The sequence below is a fragment of the Anolis carolinensis genome, chromosome 5 (genome assembly GCF_035594765.1).
Source record: "Anolis carolinensis isolate JA03-04 chromosome 5, rAnoCar3.1.pri, whole genome shotgun sequence".
In the NCBI taxonomy this organism is placed as follows: Eukaryota; Metazoa; Chordata; class Lepidosauria; order Squamata; family Dactyloidae; genus Anolis; species Anolis carolinensis.
Window position 1 is genome coordinate 177,777,979 of NC_085845.1, and position 23,646 is coordinate 177,801,624.

At 38.1% G+C, this 23,646-nt stretch overlaps 1 protein-coding gene across 2 annotated transcripts; it reads right to left on the reverse strand.

Annotated features, from left to right (window-relative positions):
• Window positions 1–194: 194 nt before the first annotated feature.
• On the reverse strand, window positions 195–23,482 carry pwp1 (PWP1 homolog, endonuclein). 2 transcript variants are annotated; one of them, XM_003220926.4, is made up of 15 exons: window positions 23,282–23,482; window positions 21,686–21,744; window positions 19,294–19,463; window positions 17,896–17,981; window positions 16,871–16,967; window positions 16,002–16,112; window positions 15,272–15,396; window positions 13,661–13,734; window positions 12,039–12,135; window positions 11,183–11,244; window positions 3,591–3,702; window positions 2,831–2,921; window positions 2,105–2,226; window positions 1,001–1,106; window positions 195–379 (listed from the first exon to the last, which is right to left on the reverse strand). In XM_003220926.4, exons 1-15 carry the CDS (start codon window positions 23,345–23,347, stop codon window positions 264–266), a joined length of 1,494 nt encoding a protein of 497 aa, XP_003220974.1. In that variant the 5' UTR covers window positions 23,348–23,482; the 3' UTR covers window positions 195–263. The 2 variants fall into 2 exon arrangements, with proteins under 2 accessions (XP_003220974.1, XP_062839097.1); XM_062983027.1 differs by lacking the exon at window positions 23,282–23,482 and adding an exon at window positions 22,601–22,875.
• Window positions 23,483–23,646: the final 164 nt, after the last annotated feature.

Genomic DNA, 23,646 nt, shown 5'->3' on the forward strand with positions numbered 1-23,646 from the left:
CCCATGAAAGGTGACCAAGAATCCCTTTCATTTATACTGATCCTTAGCTTAGGATTGTATAGATGCTGGACTGCAGCTTCCTCCTCTGATATACTCAAACTGCTTAGCTCTTCAGGAAAACAGCTCATAAAGCAAACCTCAGCTCTGCACTAATGTGCTGTTAAAGCAGGCACAAAAAGGCAATTGCAAGAGTATCATGATAAAATAGAAATTTTACAGAAGTCATAATTATGAGCATTGAATACATATAGAGTTAAGTTATATCATGATTCTGTAATAGCCTCCGGAGCATTGCTGATGTTTGTAGAGGTCTGTGCTTCAGCTTCATGACTTGTTTGGGCAACCACTAGCCTCTGACGGTTTCCGAAAACTTCGTTCACTGTAACAAACAAGAATATGCACTATTGTTAGGATTAGTACAGGGCCACTGGCATTAATTATGGGAATTGTCTTACAAGTCCTACTAATGTCTTACAAGTCCTATTAATGTGTGGTACTTCCATATTTTACTTCTGCTCCAGGAAACTACCAGTATGTATACCAGGAGCACTGCAGAGTGTCCTTTTGCAAAAACTAAGTTCACTTAAACACTCAAGGAAACCCAGGGAATGAACTTTGCCATGATAAGGGATACTGGAAGTAGTAGAAGAGGTCCTTATACCAGCCTTCTTCAAACCATCACCAGATGTGTTCACCGGAACTCATTTCATAAGAGGAATTGTAATACAGCTGATCTGGAGGACATAAAATTGGGAGAACTCCATCCTGCACTGTTCAGAAGTGCATAGGAGTAGGGAAGGACCCTTGTCCATAACTTAATTTTGAAACAGAATCAGAACCAAGAGCTGATTCAACCCAATTCAAATAAATGATAGCACAGCCCTTCCTTTGCTGACCATTTGTGCCCCATTTTTCACATATCAATATGTATAATACATCTGAAGACCGCACTTTTATGGAATAGCACACAACAGGAGCAATATATGTTGGAATTAATCACCTGCAGAAATTGTGCTTATGTCCCAGGTACGTAGTCCTTGTCTTTCTCCTCCAAAGGCATAGACGAATGGTCGGTCTGGGCAACAAGCTGCACAGAAGAGTACACCCTGTGGGCAGAATGCAAGCAAATGTGATTTCTTCATGATCCCTCACCGACCTACTAATTATTCATTCCTTAGGTCAGGGACTGGTTGTTAGGAATTGTGGGAGTTGAAGTCCAAAACACCTGGAGAGCTTAGGTCTGTCCATGTTGCAAAGGCCAGAACTCTTCACAAATCAGACGGGGCCCCAATCCTAAACATACCTTTTCAGAAATACAACCTTCCAACATGGCTATAGTGTTCCCTCACTTATCGTGGGGGTTACGTTCCAGGACCACCCGCAATAAGTGAAAATCCGCGAAGTAGGGACACTATATTTTAATATTTATACCTTATTTTAGTAGTTAGGTGGCCTTTCCTTCGCAAGCCCGTTTTGCATTTTAGTTATTTTAGTTTGGTGAGGCAGGCAGCAATTTGGCAGAGAAGGCTGTAAACCTGCAACTCCCAGGATTCCTGGGGAGCCGCCAGTGAAGCCTTCCCGGAAGAGGGGGCGGGGCGAGCGTATGTGCGAAAAGCAGGCACCACCACAGCCTAGTCCTCTGTGAGTTGCTTTGTATTGTTTAATTGGTTAGTTTGATAGATAAATACCACTTTTGATTGGATAGCATTAAGGTCCAAGGCATTCTGAGAGTTCCTTGGCCCACAAAAAAACCTCCACAAAACAGCGAGGGCGCAAACCGTGAAGTAGTGAGGGAACACTGTATTTACATTTCATTGGGGAGTACCCACACACAACCATTTATTTCCTTATAGATGGACATGCTGTGGGAACAATAATCAGCAGGATCCCTGTGGAAATCTGTGCCTCCAGCTACAGGAAGCCAATTTATACCTGGTTCTTCAATTAACACAAACGGGATAAACTGGAGGAATGTGTCACAACAGACAATTCTTAAAAGAGTTCCTGATTCAATAGAATTGATATATCTACAGGATAACCCTTAAAGCAACAAGAACAAAAACAGACTATACTGATAAGTTTTTAAAAAGATGACTGAATTTACCATTTTCATATCCCTGGAATGAACCAAACTAGGTTTGTCGCCTAATATGTCCCAGATTTTCACATATTTATCTTCTGATGTTGTAACAAGGCATCCTTTGATTTGGCTGCTTAACTGTAGACCTGAAAAAACCAACATAATTTTGCTATATAGTAAAATTCAATCTGGCTGGATTTACACTGCCATATAACCCAGTTTCAGAATATAGATTAACTGAATTAAACTGGATTATATGGCAGTGTAGATCCAACCTCAGAGGGTTTAATTCATTAGGAGCTTAAATCAGAGCCACATCTAGAGCTAAATATGCAGCATAATCCCATCCCTTGGAAAGGGCCACTGTCCTCAATGCATGCAACTTCCAGTGAAATTGGGCCACACAAAAAACATCTAGGATTACAATATTCCCACTTCACTTTCAAGTTCAGGAAACCCCTAAAGTTACCTAGCCTATGTGCTTCCCAAATTCCAGGGTCTGCAATAGCAAATGATTACAGTCAGTTCTCTCCTTCCACAGATAAAAATAAAGCCTTTTAATGCTAAAATTCTAATCTATCACTAAATAGAGGTGTAATCAATTCCTAAAATAGATAAGTATACATTACAGAGCAGCATTGCAAATACGTATTTGTCTGAGGACTGAGTATATAGGAAAATGTCCCATTTATGGTAGACGTAACGAATGACCACACAACATTTGTTTAATGTGTAGAAGAAGAAGAATACCAGATACTTCTCCATCATGAGCTTTCACTGTGAAAACTGGTTTATGTGAACGGGCATCGAGGCAGTACACAAATCCATCTTCTGTGCTGGCCTAGAAAAAAGGCCAGTAAGAAGTCAATAAGAAACAATAAGAATAAGAAACAACAAATGAAGAAGACAGGTGGCGCTATCTGGCCTCCCATTTATCCAGACACAGAAATAAGGGAAGGGAGAAATAAAGACAGATAGAAAGAAAAGAGATTATGGCAGATAAACAGTGTTTATGCCAGTAAGACTTGCCATAATTAGAAGTGCTGAATCCTAATTTTCTTAAAATGGCCCTTCAGCAGAACTTGTTTCTGACCAAATATCAAGAGTATCAACAGTATCAAAAATTAGATGTCAAATTTGCTGCTTTCTTTTAGATGATTATTATACAGATTGAGTATCCCTTATTTGAAGTGCTTTGGATTTCATATTCTTTGATATTCTGGAATGCCTATATTTGCATTTTTGTATATAATGAGTTACCTTGGAGATGGGACCCAAGTCTAAACACACAAAAATTGATGTTTCATATGCACATGAATGTAATTTGATACAATATTTTAAATATTTTTGTGCATGGAACAAAGTTTGTGTATACTGAATCATCAAAATGCAAAAGTGTTCCTATCTCAGCTACCCATGTTTACCATTTAATATTTTATACCCTGAATATTTCTGTTCAGCAGGTGAAATACGGAAGACATCAGAAGCCACCAGAAAACCTTGTACTTACTAAGAAATGTTGAGGAGAAAAATGATTCCATGTCACTCTTTCAACCTGTCCACTAAATCGCCAGATTCGATGATTATCTTGTGGACTTCTGCAGTCATACAAAATGGCTGACCTGAAATGTAACATTTACTCAAGTTTAGTATTGGACTCTTTAAATACAATAAACTAACATTCATGAATGCATCTAAGGCAGACAACATTTCATATAAAACTGCAACCAAAGTCAGAATATTCATCATAATTAAGAATTCACTAAGCAGTGTTTCTACCAACCAGGTAAAAATTGCTAAAGTGTTCCCCTGCTACTTTGCGGTTCGCTTTTTGCGGATTTGCTGTTTTGTGGATTTTTTCATACGGCCCTCCCTCCCTCACAGGCACAAAAAAGCCCAGGCTGAGGCATGCGGCCTGGCCCGGCCTGTCTTACTCAGCCGCCCGCAGGCAGCGCCAGTAAGCCCCGCCTGCACCTCATCGCCTCAGCGAACAAGAAGGAATGCAGTACAGTACATTAAAAGAGGGAGAGACAGAAGGAGGGACGCTATATTTATTAAATATACAGTCCCTACTTTGTAGATTTTCACTTATTGCGGGAGGTCCTGGAACGTAACCCGAGTGATAAGTGAGGGAACACTGTATAACAACAACAACAACAACAACAACAACTTGATATTTGTACCCCACCTCCATTTCACCAAAGGGACTCAGGGCAGCTTACATGGGGACGAGCCCAATCAACATAGTTAAAATAACACACTGAAATACATAAAACAATATAATAAAACAGAATAAAACAACAGCATTATGACAGAGTATAAGGCAACAATTGAACCAACAACCAATGAACCTGAAATAACAATCAGTTTCTGGGCATGGGTAGACAGACTGGTGTAAATCGATTTTGAGGATAGGGCTGATGGATACAGTGCATAAGTCAGACAGAAAATTAGGGATGGAGGGCAATATAACATGAAGCATAATATCTTTTGGTAAAGAACAGTAGTATAGTGCCAGGCCAAGATTTTATGTTCTAGTTGGGGGTCAAGTTATCTAGGGGATTGTCTAGTCAAAAACACAGTGGAACATCAACGTCTTTAGATCTTTACAGAAGATGGACAGGGTGGGTGCTAGCCTAGAAGACCGATCATTTGATGTTTTAGAAGTACGGTGAGGACTTCCGGTGGCGTGGCAATGGCGACAGGCTGGGTTCCTTCAGTGCTCTGAGAGAACCAACCGCAAGTCTGACCGGGTAGAGCTGCAGCTCCCTCTCCTCCCTGGGATCGATTGGGAAGAGACGCCGGTACCCCTGGCCACCTCCGACGGCCCCAATGGACCTCGCTCCTCAAGGGTGAGGGTCTAGTGGGTCCGGAGGTCCAAGACCGGCGGGTCGACAGGCAGGAAGCGGGGAAATCAACCGCACTAGCTGTCTGCCTAGCCACGGCATACCTGTTGAGGCGAGAATAAAGGTAAGCCGAGTGCCACCGAAAGCTGGAAAACTCGAAGTAACGATTCTTATCTAATAGTCGGCGGCCACGGCAAATTGATTGGTTGGTGACTATAAACGCCTACCATACATATAAAAGGATAATGGCGTCCCTCCATACAACGGAATAACGGCTGAGGAACTAGCTAACCAACTAACTAATAAACAAAGATTAGAGATATAAATAACATAAAATAATCTTGTGTAGCTGCCTCCGCCAGACGAGTGGGAAAGAAGACGGAAGAAAGCCCATAGGGTGGAAGAAGGGGTCTTACGAGGGATGTGTATTACCTTGGGAAGGATGGATGTCCTTGGCGCCATATTGTTGTGTCTACAGAGTTCCCTTCTTTAAACAAAGTACAGGAAGCGGATCCTGACGCAAGCGGAAACCGCTAAAAAACCGGAAGGGCAGAGGGGAACCTACGGAGCGGGCAAGCGTTCCTGGAGGACTTTTTTAACAAGGCGCAGTGTAACCACCAATATAGTCCAGACCAAAAAGGGAAACAAAACAACAAATAAATCCAGACGCCGCCCCCCAGAGTAAGGAACCGTGGATTGAAGCGGGGAGAGGAGTGAATAACAGGCAGAACGGACTGGACTGACTAAATGGGAGAGCGGTAAGGGAAAAGGAACTAGGGATACCTCAACTCAGTTTTAAACTGCTTGCGGAGGGCAGGAATAGCGGCGGAGATCACTTATTAATAGCTGTGAGAACTTCTTATTACCAGCCATATACACTGGGGAAAAGAACGGAGATCTCCTGCCCTATCCGCAGGACCAATAGCTATAAATCCTAGTTGGTACAACGTGGCAGGACAAAATATCTAAGGACCGTCTTGGACTATCCCCTACAAGTAGTTTATAACATACACTGAACTATACAACTCGGCGCAATGGCAACCCCTAAATGGAAAATTGATAAAGATAGAATGGATTCCAGAATAAATGTAAGGAGGTCCTCACTTCCAGAGGAGGGGAGTCTAAAAGATATTTTGATGGAAATCAGGAAAATCTCAGAGAAACAGGACCTACTGCAGAATGAGGTTCAAACGATGGCCAAAAAACAGGACTTGCAATATAAATCACTTCAAGAAGAAATGGCAGACTTAAAGAAAGAATGGAGAGAGGAGATCGGTGCAATGAAGAAAGAAATTATAAAAAACTCTAATGACATAAGTGATCTAAAAATAGCAAACAGGACAAATGATAAAATGCAAAGTAAACTGCAAGAAAAGATCGAGGTTATGGAGGAAAAGGGATCAAAACTGGAAAAAATGCAGGAAAGACTGGAGTTCCAGGCATTGGAATTCCAGCTGAGATACAGAAATGTGCAAGAAGAAGAAAAGGAAAATATAGGATGGGTGATAACACAATTAACAGCCCAGCTTTTGCAGTGTACTGAGCAGGAGGCCTGTGGGCAAATTGATAGGGTCTATAGAGTGCAGTCCAATTACACCAAGAAAAACAAAGCAATTAAGGATGTTATTGTACATTTCCTTAAAAAAACTACACGTGATGAAGTCCTGAGAAGAAATGCGCGAAATCCAATCTGGTATAAGGAGAGGAAAGTGATTGTCTTAAAAGAATACCCCAAATCAACGTTAAACAGAAGAAGAAAGTATTATTTCCTCACAGACGAACTTAAGAAGAGACAAATTAAATACAGATGGGAGAAATATGAAGGCCTAATGGCAACATACAAAGAAGACAAAATTTGGATAACTACGGAAGAAGAGGCAAAAGACTTTTTTAGAATCCTTAAGAAAGATGTAAATACAAACAGACTATCATTGTCATCAGGTAGCGGTAAAAACCCTAAAGAAACCAAAAAAAGAAGGTTTGATTCACCTAAATATAAGGACTCAACAGTGGCCGAATTGGAGTTGAATACCGACCGAGAAGACTCAGATGTGGATGGACCAAGAGAAGATGAAGAAACCCATAGAGATGAGTAAAGTTAGTTGTCAATTAAAATGTTTTTCCAACAATGTTAATGGGCTAAATTCACCGAATAAGCGGAATAGATTGTTTAATAAATTAAGAAAAGAAAAATACAACATAATAGCAATACAAGAAACGCATATAGATCTCAAGCATGTAAAGCTACTTAATAAGGGTTACTTAGGCCAATCCTTTATTGCGGCAGACAATGTAAAGAAAAGAGGAGTAGTCCTATATGTAGATGATAAATTGCCAGCCAAAGAAACATTTAAGGATAATGAGAGTAGGGTAATTGCAGTAACTATAGACTTTGAAAAAGAAATTTTTTTAATATGTAACATTTATGCACCTAACGGCCCTAAATCAAAATTCACCAAAACTCTGACAGAAAATATTAATAATACAGAATTTGATCATATGATACTCCTCGGTGATTTCAATGGAGTATTAGATATAGAACTAGACAAAACAAATAGAACCAAGATAGCGAAAGAAGAACCCTCCTTGCCGAAAAACCTTGTAGCATTAAAAGAAGAATATGACTTAATAGACCCTTGGAGAGAGTTAAATCCCAAGAGAAAAGATTATACACACTTCTCAAATAGACACCAAGCATGGTCCAGAATCGATATGATCTGGACCTCAAAATCACTATTGACAACAATATCTAATATAGACATATTAGCTAGAGATTTATCAGATCACTGCCCATTAATAATGATAATAAATAAGAAGTATGTTCCCAAAAAATGGAGGCTAAACGAAAACCTACTTAAAAAGGAGCAGGATATTATCAAAATTAAAGCAATGACTAAGGAATACTTTAGTATAAATGACAATGGTGAAACAAGCTCCCAAACTGTGTGGGATGCGTATAAAGCAGTTGCAAGAGGATTTTTTATACAATTAAATTCGAGCAAAAGAAGGCAAAAAGACTTAGAGAGGGCTAGGTTAAATAAAGAAATCGAGGCAAAAGAAAAGGAATTGAAAGCCAACCCCAAGAATCAAGAAATAAAAAGGAATTTAGCGCTCCTGGTAAAAATGAAGGAAAGATGAGACCTAGAAGAAGTCGCCAAACAAATCAAATGGGTTAAGCAACAAGCGTTTGAAAACGCAAACAAACCAGGGAAGTGGCTTGCCAGGTTAATAAGAAAGAAAAAACAAAATAGACAGATTATGAAAATTAAAACGGAGAGAAAAATAGTAAATTCGGACAAAGAAATAAGTGAGGCTTTTCAAAAATTTTACGAGAACCTATACTCTGAGGACAATATAAATCCGGAGAATATAACAGAATACTTAGGGAAACAAAAATTGGACAAAATAACGGACGAGCAAAGACTTGATCTCAATAGGGAGATAGCAGAAAAGGAAATCCTGATGGCAATAAAAAGTCTGGATAGTAATAAAACGCCGGGACCTGACGGCTTTATAGCAGGCTTTTACAAATTAGAACAACCAGAAGTAATCTCATTCCTAAAAAAATTGATGAATCAGGCTTTACAAACTCAAGTTGTCCCTGACTCATGGAAAGAGGCTACAATAACAATGATACCCAAAGAAGAAGTAGATTTATCCGAGGTTAGGAACTATAGGCCTATATCGCTCTTAAATACCGATTACAAGATCTTTACAAAAATCCTAGCAAATAGATTGAAAGAATTCTTGGATGGATGGATAGGAGAAGATCAAACAGGCTTCCTCCCCTCCAGAACCATCAAAGATAATGTAAGAATAATTATAGACGCATTGGAATTTTATGAACAACATAATCAAAGAGAAGTAGGTTTCCTCTCTGTGGATGCAGAGAAAGCCTTTGATAACTTGAATTGGACTTTTTTCAAATTGCTATTTCAAGAATTAGATCTGGGGGTACAAATTCAAAATGGCATAAATAGTATCTACGATGTTCAATGGGCGAAAATACTTATCAATGGGCAAGAGACGAATAAAATCAAAATCAACAAAGGAACAAGACAGGGCTGTCCCCTGTCCCCGTTAATATTTATTATGGCGCTAGAGATTTTGTTGAAAGCAATTCAAAAGGACACAAACTTACAAGGAATTAGATTAGATAAACATGATTACAAGTATCGTGCCTTTGCTGACGATGTGATCTGTATTATAGAGAACCCAATTCAAAACATTCAGAAATGGACCTCGAAAATTGAAGAATTCGGAAGGGTGGCAGGCCTTAAAATTAACAAAAAGAAAACAATGATCCTTACTAAAAATATGTCCAAAAGGAAGCAAAAAGAGTTACAAGACATCACAGGCCTGGAAACACCTGCTAAAATAAAATATTTAGGGATTTGGATATCAGCAAAAAATAACCAATTATTAGATTTAAATTACGCCAGAAAGTGGAAGGAAATTAAAGGGGATTTGGAAAAATAGAAAAATTTAAATGTCTCATTACTGGGACGTATAGCAGTAATAAAAATGAACATCCTTCCCAAATTACTTTACCTTTTCCAAAACATACCAATTATCAGAAGCACAAAATTATTTAAGGATTGGCAAAAAGAAATTATGAGATTTATTTGGAAGAATAAAAAAGCTAGGATAAAATACAGTACTATGATCTCACGGAAAACGCAAGGTGGATTTGGTGTACCAGACCTCAAACTTTATCATGATGCGTGTGCCCTATGTTGGTTAAAAGATTGGGTTAAACTAGGAAAAATCAAGATCTTAAATTTGGAAGGACACGAATTGAGAAAAGGCTGGCATGGATACCTATGGTATGGAAAAACGAAAATAGAGAAACAATTTGGCAATCATTTTATAAGATCTGCCATCTTTAGAGTATGGGACAAGTATAAATGTCGTTTTCATACCAAAACTCCACTATGGTTATCCCCAGTAGAAGCTGACCATAGAAGATTATTAGGTTGGAGAACTTGGCCCACTTACAGAGAACTGTTAATTATAGAGAATGATAAAAAAATCCCCCCAAAACTGAAGGAACTAGTAACAATACAAGAGACAAATAGAAATGTGTCTTGGTACCAGTATTTTCAAATCAAAGAGGCCTATAAAAGAGACAATCTGGTGGGTTTCGACCAAGAACAGGGTTTCTGGGATAAATTTATTCTCATAAATAAGAAAAATATAAGTATAATGTATAACAACCTATTGGCCTGGGATACAGAATCAGTGATTGTAACAAATGCAATGGTACTATGGGCTAGAAATATAGAAAGACCTATTCAGATGTATGAGTGGGAATCCATTTGGAATAAAAAAATTAAGTATACATATTCTGCAGACCTGAAGGAGAATTGGCTCAAACTCTTACACAGGTGGTATTTAACACCAAAAAAGATTGGCCAAATGTATAAAAATACAAATAGCAAATGTTGGAGATGTAAAACCCATATAGGCTCCTTCTTCCACATGTGGTGGAAATGTAAGAAACTAAGGAAATTTTGGACTGGAATATTGGAGGAGACTAATACAATATTGAAAACTAAATTTGTTAAAAAACCAGAACTATTATTATTAGGCTTATATGACCCTAAGGATAAGATTGACCCCAATACAGACAAACTCTTCACCCTTTTTATTACTGCAGCAAGACTCGTGATCGCAAGACTCTGGAAATCCACACAAACCCCAACAAAAGATTTATGGTTAGAGAAATTATTGGAAATCAAGAATATGGACCAATTATCCTTTCTGATCAAAAGAATGAATGGAACATCAATGAAAGCCACCGACTGGACTTATCTCGAGGACTATTTAAGGAAAAAAATACAAATAAGTTAAGTCGGATTAGGAACAATACAAGAAGAATCATAAATGGAAGTCCAACTTACACCCACTCACACCCTCCTTATTTTTTCGGTTTTTTTTTTTGTCTTGTTTTCTGTCCGTTTGTGTACCTTTCACCCCCCCACTTGGTTATTGCATTAGTGTCACATTGTTTTATGGTGAATGTATATATGTTTATTTGTCTGTCTGATTGTTGAGAAATTTCACTAATAAAAACTATTTAAACAAAAAAAAGAAGTACGATGTTCACAAAATAATAAACGGAACCCAATACTTAAATACATACATTTAGGAAAAAATATTTTGTATTGCATTGATAATTTCTTTGTATCCTCAACGATCATGCAAATCCTATTTTACAAGTGAAAAAGTGAAAATAAAGTAGGCCTTTCCTTACTTGTCATAAGAGCCGGAAATCAGAGTCTGTGTTTCAAATGGATGAAACTGTAGTGTCTGCACCTACAAAGAAAATTATACTTTAAACCTATGTATATTGAAATTCAGTCTCACACTGCATACATTTTAAATAATTACCATTATATGGAATTGCATAAGGTGTTTTTCAATTAATTTACCTATATTATACCCACTGGTATATAATATATATAGCACATTTAAAAAACTTTGACATTAAACAATAACAAAAAGAAATCTGGACCTCTAGTAGATGGTTAGGAATTAACTTAGAATACCTATAGTTTAAATTACAATAAAACTAGCATTTCTTCTTACAGCACGCATTTCTTGAAATTCAGAGATACAGAATTGGGAATGTCAAGTTCTGAAAATTTGTTCTGCTTGACTAATCAAGTTGAACTGGTAACCTCCCTGAGCTGCCACTGTCTCTGCTACGTTGCAAAATTATAATTCAGGTTGAGATTTAAAAGCATTTTCCCTTTATCTTTTACTTCAGTTGTCAGACAACGAAACCTGTTCAGAATACTATTTTGATGGTAATACAGCAAACATGCATAACCTATGCTTCAAGGTACTGGAAGGAATGGATGACAGGGTTACCAAATGTTTCACAATATTCCACCTCTATATTTGATTCATTTGTGAAATTTGCCTGGAATTCAGATAATGTTCAACTTGAAGGTGTGAATCTAGAATTGCTCTCACACTCTTAAATGTAACCATAATATTGAACAAATTAAGGTTTCAAAGAGTCCTTACGGTTACAACTGGAACAATTGGATTTAGGTTTTGATTACTATGGTTGTTACACTATGCTTCTTGAAGGAGGAACATACTTTGTCTGTGTGAAGGGAAAGGTTTGCTGCTGGTCTCCCTGTGGCCATGTCCCAAAGAATCACAGAATGGTCAGCCGATGCACTCGCCAACACAGATCTGGAAGAAGTACCATTGCTTGATATCATTAAAGCCCAAGTGCAGATGCATACACATCATTAATTCATGCAACAGAAGCAGTAAAGACAAAAATCAATCTATGAGTTACTCTTAAATGGCTAATGCCCACTGACAGGGTTGCTGCTACAGGCTTGGTTTTTTTACTCCGTCATGCCAGATACTGTGCCCTTGACTTTTCCACATTTTAATGTTCCAATGTAGAACTCAAATGAAAGGTTTTGCACCTTTCATCTAACATGAAGATACAAAAAAAATCTGGTCCCTAAGTTAAGTAAGCAAAAAGAAAATGGTGCTTATTAGTCACGTAAATATTGACCACCAAGTCAATATTTGGTAGGAACCTTTAACAGCTATCATAACTGCAGAGCTTATCATCTTTGCACATTTGGATTCTCCAATTTTGGATCATTCGTTGTGGCAAAATTGTCTGACTTCTCCTGTGCTTCTGGTCACTGAGTTTAAATGGATGGTCTTCTCAGGCAGAATTGTAATTTCTGTTTTGTAATAATAAAATTCATAATGCTTCAAGGGATATTCATACTTTGGAATATTATTTTGTAATCCAAAACTAATTGGTACTTCTGTACAAAATTATCCTGGACTTGTTTAGATAGTTCCTTGGTTTTCATTAATTAAACTATATTTAGTAATGCTCTTCAGAAACAGATATTTACTCCAAGATCTTGTCCCACTGGAATTGCACAATGCCATCCAACTACAGTAGAGTCTCACTTATCCAAGATAAATGGGCCGGCAGAACATTGGATAAGCGAAAATCTTGGATAATAAGGAGGGATTAAGAAAAAAAAACTATTAAACATAAAATTACATTATGATTTTACAAATTAAGCACCAAAACATAATGTTTTACAAGAAAATGACAGAAAAAGCAGTTCAATACACAGTAATGTTATGTAGTAATTACTGTATTTACGAATTTAGCACCAAAACATTACAACATGTACTACAAAAACAATGATTACTAAAAGGCAGACTACCTTGGATAATACAAAAGCTTGGTTAAGTTGTTAACACAGCAAAAGTGGAAAGTCAAAGGATAATGAATGCTTCTGAAACTCACTGTAAAAGGGAGATTAGCATAGTAATATCTACCTGTCAGAGGCTTTTCCTATTTACCTGGCTCTTAACCAGCAACTAAGATTTCTGAAATGCTCTGAGAAATCTGACATAATTATGTAACAACTGTACAGTAATCAATCATCAGTAATGGTGATTCCCAGTAAACCACAAAACATTCAGATAAAATTTGAAAGTTTCTAAAGACATTCAAACTAAATTGAGCAAAGTTTTCAGGAGAATCTTATAGAAAATATGGTAATACAGTCACCTGATATAAAAGAAACCTATATATAGTAAACGTGCACCAGTAAGAATTTGAGGTCCTTTTCTCCTACTCGAGTAGGCACCAGGGAGGCAAATACACAGCACTGCTACTAAAGCAGCAACTCCTTCTACAAGATACTATTACATGATTTATTTGTACCTGAGTTGTTTATTCCATGAAAGGTCAAGAACAGCATCAGTGTGTCCTCCTTGAATACCTTCTTTGGATGCACCCTTCATAAAAAATAACAAGTTTGCATATCTTCCACATATATAAACAATAGCGATTGTATTCGATTTTTTATTAATTTTGATACATATTTTAAATTTTATTTTTTTTAAACCCAGACATGTTTCTGCAGATGTTGGAGCAAAATCTAAACTCTCCTATTGTTGTATGTTGACAGGATATTCTTGGCAATGTTTGTTTCAGAAAGGGATTGCTACTGCTTTCCTCAGGTGTCCAATGTCACCCAATAAATTTCCAACTCTGCTCTCCATTCCATTTATCATACCATACTTGTCCCTACTCTGCTCATAAAATATGCTTCCTTTTGCAGTAACAAATCTATACCAGTCTAGCTTGAAGATGCCAAGGACTGAATGCAAAATATGTGGGACATCACTGCGGTATAGCACATTTCAAAAATACAATCAGATGTCCCCATGGTTAGGGCTTTTCTCTTATACTGGAAAGGTGTTCTCACATTTTTCTGAAAGATACCAACTCTTGCACTGCTGTGTTGGTAAGTACTGTTAGAAAGAAAAACAACTGGGCTCTGCTAACATAGTTATACTTTCTATTTTGATTGTAATGGATGCCTATTAGGGATATACAGATAGGCAGTACATGATGTAAGATTTAACAGTGCAAAGTGTAGTAAACCCTTGCATAACTGTGAGTTCACAAATGCCTGTTTAGAGATGCTGAGCGCTCCTCAATAGATGAGATTATTATTTATTTACTTTTTCCCGCTTTTCTCCCACTTATGGGACTCAAAGCACTGTACAAAAAAACAAAGAAAGGATAACTACATAATACAGAAAGACAATATCCTATCTACCCAGTCATCCCACTCATTCAACATGTGAACAATGAATCCAAACATAAAGAGTAAAGCACAAGATGTTGTTTCTAAATAGATAAATGGTTGAGTTATATTGTTTAAGACATTGATATTTATCTAAGTGTTAACCTATGGAGAATCCTGCTAGAGAGATATAAAGATTCTTATGAAAGAGTAACAACTTACTTGCTGTACCCTAGAAAACACTGTAAATATGTTACAATGGTTGTACGATACTTATTAGTCATGGTGTGCAACGTAAGGGAAGCAAAGTATCCAAACATTAATATGCCTGTGTTTTCTCTTAGGGGGACTGTATATGTTTGTATATTTATAACTGCTTATAATAGCCTAAAAGATTACCAGAGAGCTTGCTCATTCTCACATATAAATATCCTGAGATTCCAACACTTAAGAATGCTTAAGTAGAGTGTTGATATTAATTCTATGAGTCTTTTTTTTTTTTTTTTACCACAATCACATATTGGATGTCCAGGATCAGGGAAATGTCAAAGGATCCTCAATCCCTCAGTTTAAAAAGATAGAGGTGTGGAACAATGTCTGTTTTTTTTTTTTTTAAAAAAAAACCTCCAATAGGTGATTAAATATATAAGATAAATGGTATGACTGCACTCTTCAGATACAAGAAAAAGAGAGGACTTTTAGCTGGTCCTTGAACAATATTATCAAGTACATTTAATTACCTTCTTTCCTTTCTTTTTCTTTGCTTTCTTGCTTCCAAGGGAAAAGACCGGTTCTAAACAATCTACTATGTCAAGATCCCATACTTCAATCACAGGGCTCATTGTGCCCACTGCAATATAATTTCCTGAAGGAGAAACATTTAGAGTATTGTATTTGCATTATGTGTTTCGCCCAAAGAAGTCAATGCAGGCTTTTAACTAGGTTTGATTAGGTCCCTATGCAAAAATGTGTGTATCTAGTTACCTCCACATGGAAGTGGGAATTAGAGCGCAAGTTTTCCCTAATTCCAGTATAGATTTTAAGGTATGCACGTATGAAAGTACATTCATTTATAGCTTTTTCAGAACAAAATGAAGTATGCAATCGTCAATTTGTGCAAGACAAACAAGAAGTTGAATTCGGAACAGTTGCCAATCTGTACCTACAAAAAAATTGCTCAAATGTTGATAATGCCATGTCCAGGGTTCCCTGTGCTGGGATTGTATGTTACAACAATGATAGCTAAATAAAGTTTGAGATCGGCTGTCTCTTTTAACACCTAGGAGCTCTGCTGATTTTTTTCAATCTTTCCTAAATTTAAGAAGTTATTGCTTGTGAAAAAACACTTCTCAGCCATATGAATCAAAAGAAATGACAAGTCAGACTTGGCAAAAGAGAAGATGTACCATTCTTGACTAAAAAGCGCAATGTGGAAATAATTGTTGAAGCACCAATTTGTGTTTAACTCACCTCTAGAATCATCCGGGTTGGGATCAAAATTCAGCCATTCCGCACTTAAAGGGTACGCAGATAAGATGAGATCATGATGGACATAAAATGAGTCTTCGTCATGATTATAAACTGAAATAATTACATTTTCCCACAATCAACAAAGTGATAGTGGACAAGTCAACAAAACAAATATCTACCACTAAAATGTATGAAAAAGAACACAGATTCATTCATAGAATCACTGGGTCAGAAAAGACCACAAGGACCATCCATTCCATGTTAAGGAACATGCTCATTTTTACGGGTTTAAATTCTGCAAATATAATCCCCCTAGGAATCTCTAGGTCCTCCAGTGCAATCCTATAGAGATTCCTAGAGAGGTGTTCTTTCAGGAGGGAAAATAGCATTTTTAATTTGTGGTTTTTCAACTTTCGCAGGACTCCTGCACCCCAAACTCCTGTGAAAGTGGAGGGCCTACTGTACATGAAAAGCAACAGTACATGAATAGCAGAGCATTATTATTACTAGTAATAGTCATAGTGTTTATATCTACATTTCTCTCTCTCAAAGGAAATTCAAAGCTGTTATTTCCCTATTAAAACTTAAGATAGTATTTACAACCAGAATGAAAACCATGTTGTTCTATGAATATTGCTGGATTACAACTCCCAGCTCTGCTCATCTCTGGTTCTGCTGCCTAGAGCTTCTGGAAATTGCATTTATGTCTCATATAGTTGATTTTTAAAAAACATACACATAAAAACACAGGAAGAATTCAGAAATGAAGGTAATTAGCTCTTGAAATTACAAACAAAAAACTATTTTAATATCATGAAAAACTGTTTTTTTTCTAGCATAGTATTAAAAAGACAATAGGTTTTACTCACCATGAACCTCTAGAGTGCAATGGTCCTTATCAACTCTGCCACATACAACAATATTGTCACTGGGCTTAATCACAAAGTCCTCCAACTCATACTGCTCCTGAAAAAAAACAAGAGTAAGACTAAAGCCCTTCAAAATCAGGCTTTAAACATTTTTCATGGCGAAAACTCAGTAGGACTATAGTATTACTGTAGTCAGGGAGGGCAAAATGTGCTCAAAAGCTGTATATGGCCCCTGCTCCTCTGACGATAAAATTAATGGTGGCATCAAAGCTGAGAATATATGTTGACAGGAGACTCTCAGTTAACCGGCATCCATGAGGATTGGTAGATAACAGACAAATGATTTTCTGGTTCCTTGTGTTACTATTAAAAACAGACCTAATATTATTCCCCATATTGTTCCATACCATAAATTCTGTATTGACTTGATATTAATATTGAAATACAGTAATTAAAAGCAAATAAAGACTAATTTAATAGAAAAGACAGCTCCATTCTTAAAAAATAAATATGTAATAGAACATCTAGTTGATTTATTGCAAATCATTCAATATACTACTAGACCAAGAAGAACACAGTATACAAATTAAGATGAGAAAACAGGTCCATCTCAAAAGATGAGTCTATGAGGCTATAATTAAAAGTAAATGAAGACTGAGTGCCCTGCCAACCAAGCAACAGATGAAATTGTTATTGCCTTCTAAATATTAACTATATTGAATACATGAGGTCTTCAATGAGAAATGCTCAAAAGCAAATTATCCAGAAACTAAAAGCTATAAAGATTAGAGAGCACTGTAATAATTTAGTATGCAGTCAAAAGAATTAATAATCTGGTGTAAAAAGATGCACGCATGTCAGTCATTTACTTTTTTAAAGTTTAAAGTTGATTTTCCTCCCTATCATAAGCAACATAGAAAAGACTGGACATCATATGAACATACACTCACAAAGTGATTTCACCTTCAGTGAACATTTCAGAAATCTTTTTCTTTTTTAAATGAGAACAACAAAGCAGAACTTACGGTATCTTTTATAGTGACATAAGGATCGCTTTCATTACTGCCATATACTGTAAGACCTGCTAGGGTCTCTCCAAGACTCTCAGCACCTACAAAGGAACATTCATTTTTTAAAGATTGCAGGTAGTTTGCTCAGTTGGTGAAAATTACATAATGGAACCTAAAAACAATTTCCTAAGGGAAATTATTATTTGGGAAAATGCATCACCAAGCAGTCTTACAATGTGATATTTAAGGCTCCAAAGAAAACACAGAAGGGTTTAAGATGAATTAATAACATTTTTTAAAAAAATTTAAGACCTAGAATTATAACAAAAACCATCCAGATAGATATTTAGCACAGATAAAGGGTCTGAGACCACCTTTCTATAAAGGCCTCAAATAAAATACAACTGTAAACTTTAATAATTACTGCTCACTCTTTTCAACCTGCTTTAATATTTTGTCTAATGAGGAATTCTCTAAAGGTTGCACACTATTATGTGACATTGTAATTAATCTAACAAAGGTGCTGCTCTAAAGAGAATTTTGGATTACTTTCTTTAGGCCACTACAGCTATCTTGCTTTCTGTAATATTTTTTTTCTCCTCTCACAGAGAAGGGAACATTGATTGATGGGTCAAACTGAGAGTCTAAGGGTCAAGACAGAGATTAAAAAGAAATCCACAACCACACAGAAAACTGTTTTATTAGGTGAGACTGATTATTCATCATCTTTCTCAGATCAGGCTGACAGATATTTCATAAAAACACAACAGATAACTAAAGGGAAACTTTTTACTAGCAATTTCATAGGAATACTAGTTTATTGTTTAGTCTCTGCACTGTATGCAAACTGACATTTAATCTTAGGGTAGAGTGGTGACTTGGAAGACCTTTAGGACCTTCTTAGCTCAAAGAAATCCCAAATGACCACATCATTATCAAAATGTCTGGAGCAAAGTGCAACTTCAAATGACAGTTCATAAACTTGTAATCCTTTTCCTTCCACTTCATTCAAAGAGCGATCACTAACTCCTTTCTCAGCAATAGTAAGATTCCAGAACAAAATAACAGCCATATATGTGGAGTTTCCAAAAGGTACAAAATCCATCTGAACAAATGTGATGAGGATATGCATTTTTTTTGTATAAAAAACAATTTCAAAGCCTTGTATTGACATGATTTGACACATTTTGAGTTTGGATCTGTGCATAATATTCTTCTCTTAGCTGACAATGTACGGTCACATACAATTAATTTGGTAATTTGGGGGGAGGGGGGATTTGGTACCATTTGGAAACAAACTCTACATATGTATATTCCAACCCATTAAGAAAACCCAGAGTCTTCCATAACAAGTTTAAGAGAATCTGATGGTGAATAGCAGGGGGAGGGGGGAATTAAGAAATTTAATGTTACCTGCAGTTTCCTCATCATAATTATCCAAGTCATATTCTGCTAATTCATCATCATCCAGCTTTTCAGATTCCTCGGGGTCTTCTTCTTGGGAAGCAGAGGTAGCTGCATTTGCAACATCCATGGCTTCTCCTGAAGCCTCTTCTTGTTCATCATCATCACTATCTCCTGTACTTTAGGTAAGAATTGTTTTAAAAATTATATTCATTACATTTGCACAAGTTAATGCCATAAAATATCATTATGTGAACCATAGCCATGTGCACAATTTCTTATCATTACTAGGCCAATGACTCTCTAAACTTAATCATAAGGGACTCAACCATAAATCTCACATCTATTTAAAAGAGGTTCACTCAGATCACTGGCACTGAAGGCCACAGCATTGCTAATGAGGGAAACTAATGTCCTATCAACCAGTGGCAAGATTTTTACAAATAAGAACTTGGTTAGGCCCTGAACTGAAGCAAACACTTTCTATATTATTATCTTCATCATCTAAAGCTATAGATTCACTGTGACAATTATACATACAATTATACACATCACTATAGAAAAAAATGGGCTTAGCTCAATTTAGGCCCCTTCTTCACTGTAACTTTATTTTTTACACTGTCATATCATCCAGATTATCGAATCAGATAATCCACATTATCTGCTTTGAACTGGATTATGAGTCTACATTGTTGTATAATACAGTTCTAATCAGATAATTGGGAATTTATATGGCAGTGTAGATCCAGCCTAACTAACTATGTATTGAATAGCAACTAACATTGTTTTGAATCTGTAGGCCACCACTGAATTCATATTCCTACAGACAGAAATTTTCCTCTGCAAATAAGGGTGAAAAGATTTGTTTAGAATCCCTTATAATAGTTTTGATTCCAAGGTTATTCTATAAAGAACCAGGCCTTCTTGCTGAAGATCAACAAAAGGCAATGGCCAGATACATACAGGTAATTGTATATGTTGGAAGTGGTAATATTTTAATACAGGCTAAAGGAAACGGAGCTTTTAGGACCCTAGAACAACTTTTAATGGATAACCTTAATGATCTGAGGGTCAGGGAAGTTTTTAAATAAGTTTTAACGGTATAATGTTTTAATCTATTGATGTGTCAAATGTGCCTTATGTAGTATTTAGTTTTGCTCATACTATGTTTTTGTTGTATTCTTTTGTTATGTAATTGTATTGTTATTTAACCATTGTACAACACTTTAAATCCCACCCATGGGAGAAAGGCAGGATAAAAATAAATAAATAAAATCTACAAATAAACCATACCCCGAGAAGCCTGACTCGGCCATGGCGGTCCACACCTTGGTTAGATCTAGATTTGATTACTGCAATGCACTCTACATGGGGAAGAAGAGGGCCAGAAACTGCAACTTATGCAAAGGTTGGCAGCCAGGTTGTTAACCAGAGCAGGCTACAGGGAGCGGACGACGCCTCTACTGAAGCAGCTCCACTGGCTGCCGATAAGTTTCCGGTCCAATTCAAAGTGCAGATTATCATCTACAAAGCCCTAAATGGTTCTGGTCCTGCTTATCTTTGTGACCGTATCTTCCTCTACAAACCAGCATGGGCTCTAAGATTTGCCAGGGAAGCCATTATCTCGCTCCCACAAGCATGGTTGATGGGGACGAGGGGGCCTTCTCGGTGGTGGCTCCCCAGCTCTGGAACTCTCTCCCCAGATTAGCCCCCACCCTGTCCACTTTCCAGAAAGACTTGAAAACATGGATGTTCCAAAGTGCCTTTGAATAATAGTTTAGCTACTGATAAGTTTGCCTAGCCCTAATTTTTTGTTATGGATCTGCAGCACTTTATCTCCTGCCCCAACCCTACAGTTTGCTTTTGCACAAGCCTTTGCCCTGCTCCCTCTAATCTGAGCATGCCCATTTTATCTCCAGTCCCAGCCATACAGCTTGTGTTTGCATAAGCCATAGTCCCATCCCCTCAAATCTGAACATGTCCACTATTGTTGGTGACTGGTTGCCTGTTGTTTGGTTGATGTCTTTTTATGATGTTTTATATTCTTCTGGTTTTTATTGGGTTTAATATATTTTATTGTTGTGTTTTAAATGTGTTCATTTTGTAACCTTGCTTATTGTGGGCTTGGTCCCCATGTAAGCTGTCCATTGTCCCTTTGGGGAGATGGTGGTGGGATGCAAGAATAAAGTTGTTGTTGTTGTTGTTATTATGACGTTTTTGTTGCTCTCGTATTTTTACTCTAACATTTTAGTAATTTCCAGGCTTAAATCAGTTTGTTAGCAGCTGTGACAGAGAGAGACTATCGCACTAGCATTACAAACATCTTTTGCAAACATTGTATAGATGTGACACGCAATCATTCACATTTTCATAATCATGTTCCATGACCATCAAGACTCACTGTAGTCTCTCCTTGGCTTCGGAGATCAAGCGCTTCAGTTCCTCCTTGTCGAGTTCAACCTGCACAGTGGACGTAAAGAGAGCAAATTATAATAAACCAAGATTGCAATTGAATGGTTTGAGATTGACAAATTTATAACATAATGAAAGTGAAAAATGTGTATGTGTGTATGTGGAGGAGGTGTCCACTTACACAGTCAGCCTCCCACCTCCACAAAGAGCTATAGTTCCCACTGAGCAGAAGACACTAGTGGCCCTCCCTCCACTGACATGCAGGTTATAGTAAGCGTCAACCCTGTCAGTATTCTCCACAAACACCATTCTATCCTCCACGTCAAGGCGTTCATGCAGGGACAATTTCATCCTAGATGTACTGTTTTTCCACTAGAAAGGACATCTCAGGGCTTCTTAATTTGCATGACCCCGCCCACTGTCTCTACTTTAACCTTTTCCCACCTTTTCCTATGGCACACAGTTAACAAAGGAATTGATCAGCAACTGAACAAGAGGTTTGGGGAGAATTCACAATTATTTACAAGAGTTGTACTTGACCTACATCTAGAGAGCACTGTTAACCCAACCAACGATGGATCTGGACCAAACTTGCCAGAGATAATGGGACTTGCAACACTTTCATTGATAGTGTGACCCCCACCGACAATGAACTGGGACCAAGCTTGGCACAGAGGAGCCCCATGACCAACTGAACACACTGCAGGCGTTTGTGGGAAGGTAAGGTAAAGGTTTTCCCTGACATTAAGTCCAGTCATGACTGACTCTGGGGGTTGGTGCTCATCTCCATTTCTAAGCCGAAGAGCCGGCGTTGTCCATAGACACCTCCAAGGTCATGTGGCCGGCATGACTGCATGGAGCGCCGTTACCTTCCCACCGAAGAGGTACCTATTGATCTACTCACATTTTCTTGTTTTCGAACTGCTAGGTTAGCAGGAGCTGGGGCTAACAGTGGGCGCTCATTCCGCTCCCGGGATTTGAAGCTGGGACCTTTTGGTCCGCAAGTTCAGCAGCTCAGCGCTTTAACACACCTGCCTCCAGAAAGCACTGAACCCAGCTGACGTCAGATCTGAATCAAACTTGGCACACAGACCCAACATGGCCTGGTTTGGGGGTGATTGACCTCGGATTTGGGAGTTGTAGTTCACCCTTATCCAGAGAGCCCTGAACCCAGCCGACGACGGATCTGGAATAAACTTAACATCCCAAAACGCACAATGCCTTCTTCTAATAACCCGGGCACCGCCGGTCCCTAAGCTAGTAAGAGATAAAAATACTCGGCTCAGGCCTGCTTCATGGGGCAAACGTAACAGAAATGTTGTGGGAAAGATAATCATGTATCATGTAAAGCAAGCATGGGCAAAGCTGGGCCTTCTGGGTGTTCTGGGTTTCAACTCCCACCATTCCGAACAGCCTCAGGCCCTTTCCTTTTTCCCCTCAGCCGCTTAAGCGGCTGAGGGGAAAAAGTTAAGGGCCTGAGGCTGTTCGGAATGGTGGGAGTTGAAACCCAGAACACCCGGAAGGCCCAGCTTTGCCTATGTTGGACATCCTGCCATATCAGAGTGCTTTCCGTCCCTCCCCTCACCTTGTCCGGCCTCTCCTTGGCAACGCCTCGCGGAACCCAAGCCACGCAGGTCACCGGGCAACTCATGCCTCAGGTTGACGAAAGGAAATAAACGCGGCACCTCGGTATAAATCACCTCACAGACAGACACGTGGAAGCCTTTTCCGGGAAGCTTCTTCTAACTTCCGCCCTCACTCTGTCACTTCGCTTCTCAAGTCAGCTCTGGCCTGGATAGGCTGTGGCGGAGCGTGACGTCACGCAGGCGTGGAGACGGTGGAGGCACGCTCGCCCCGCCCCCTTGTAGGCGGGGCTGAGAAGTGGCGCGTTGACGTCACTACGCCGAGGGCGTTTTAAAAGCTGAGCTTCAGGCAAGTTATTTGGTGTTG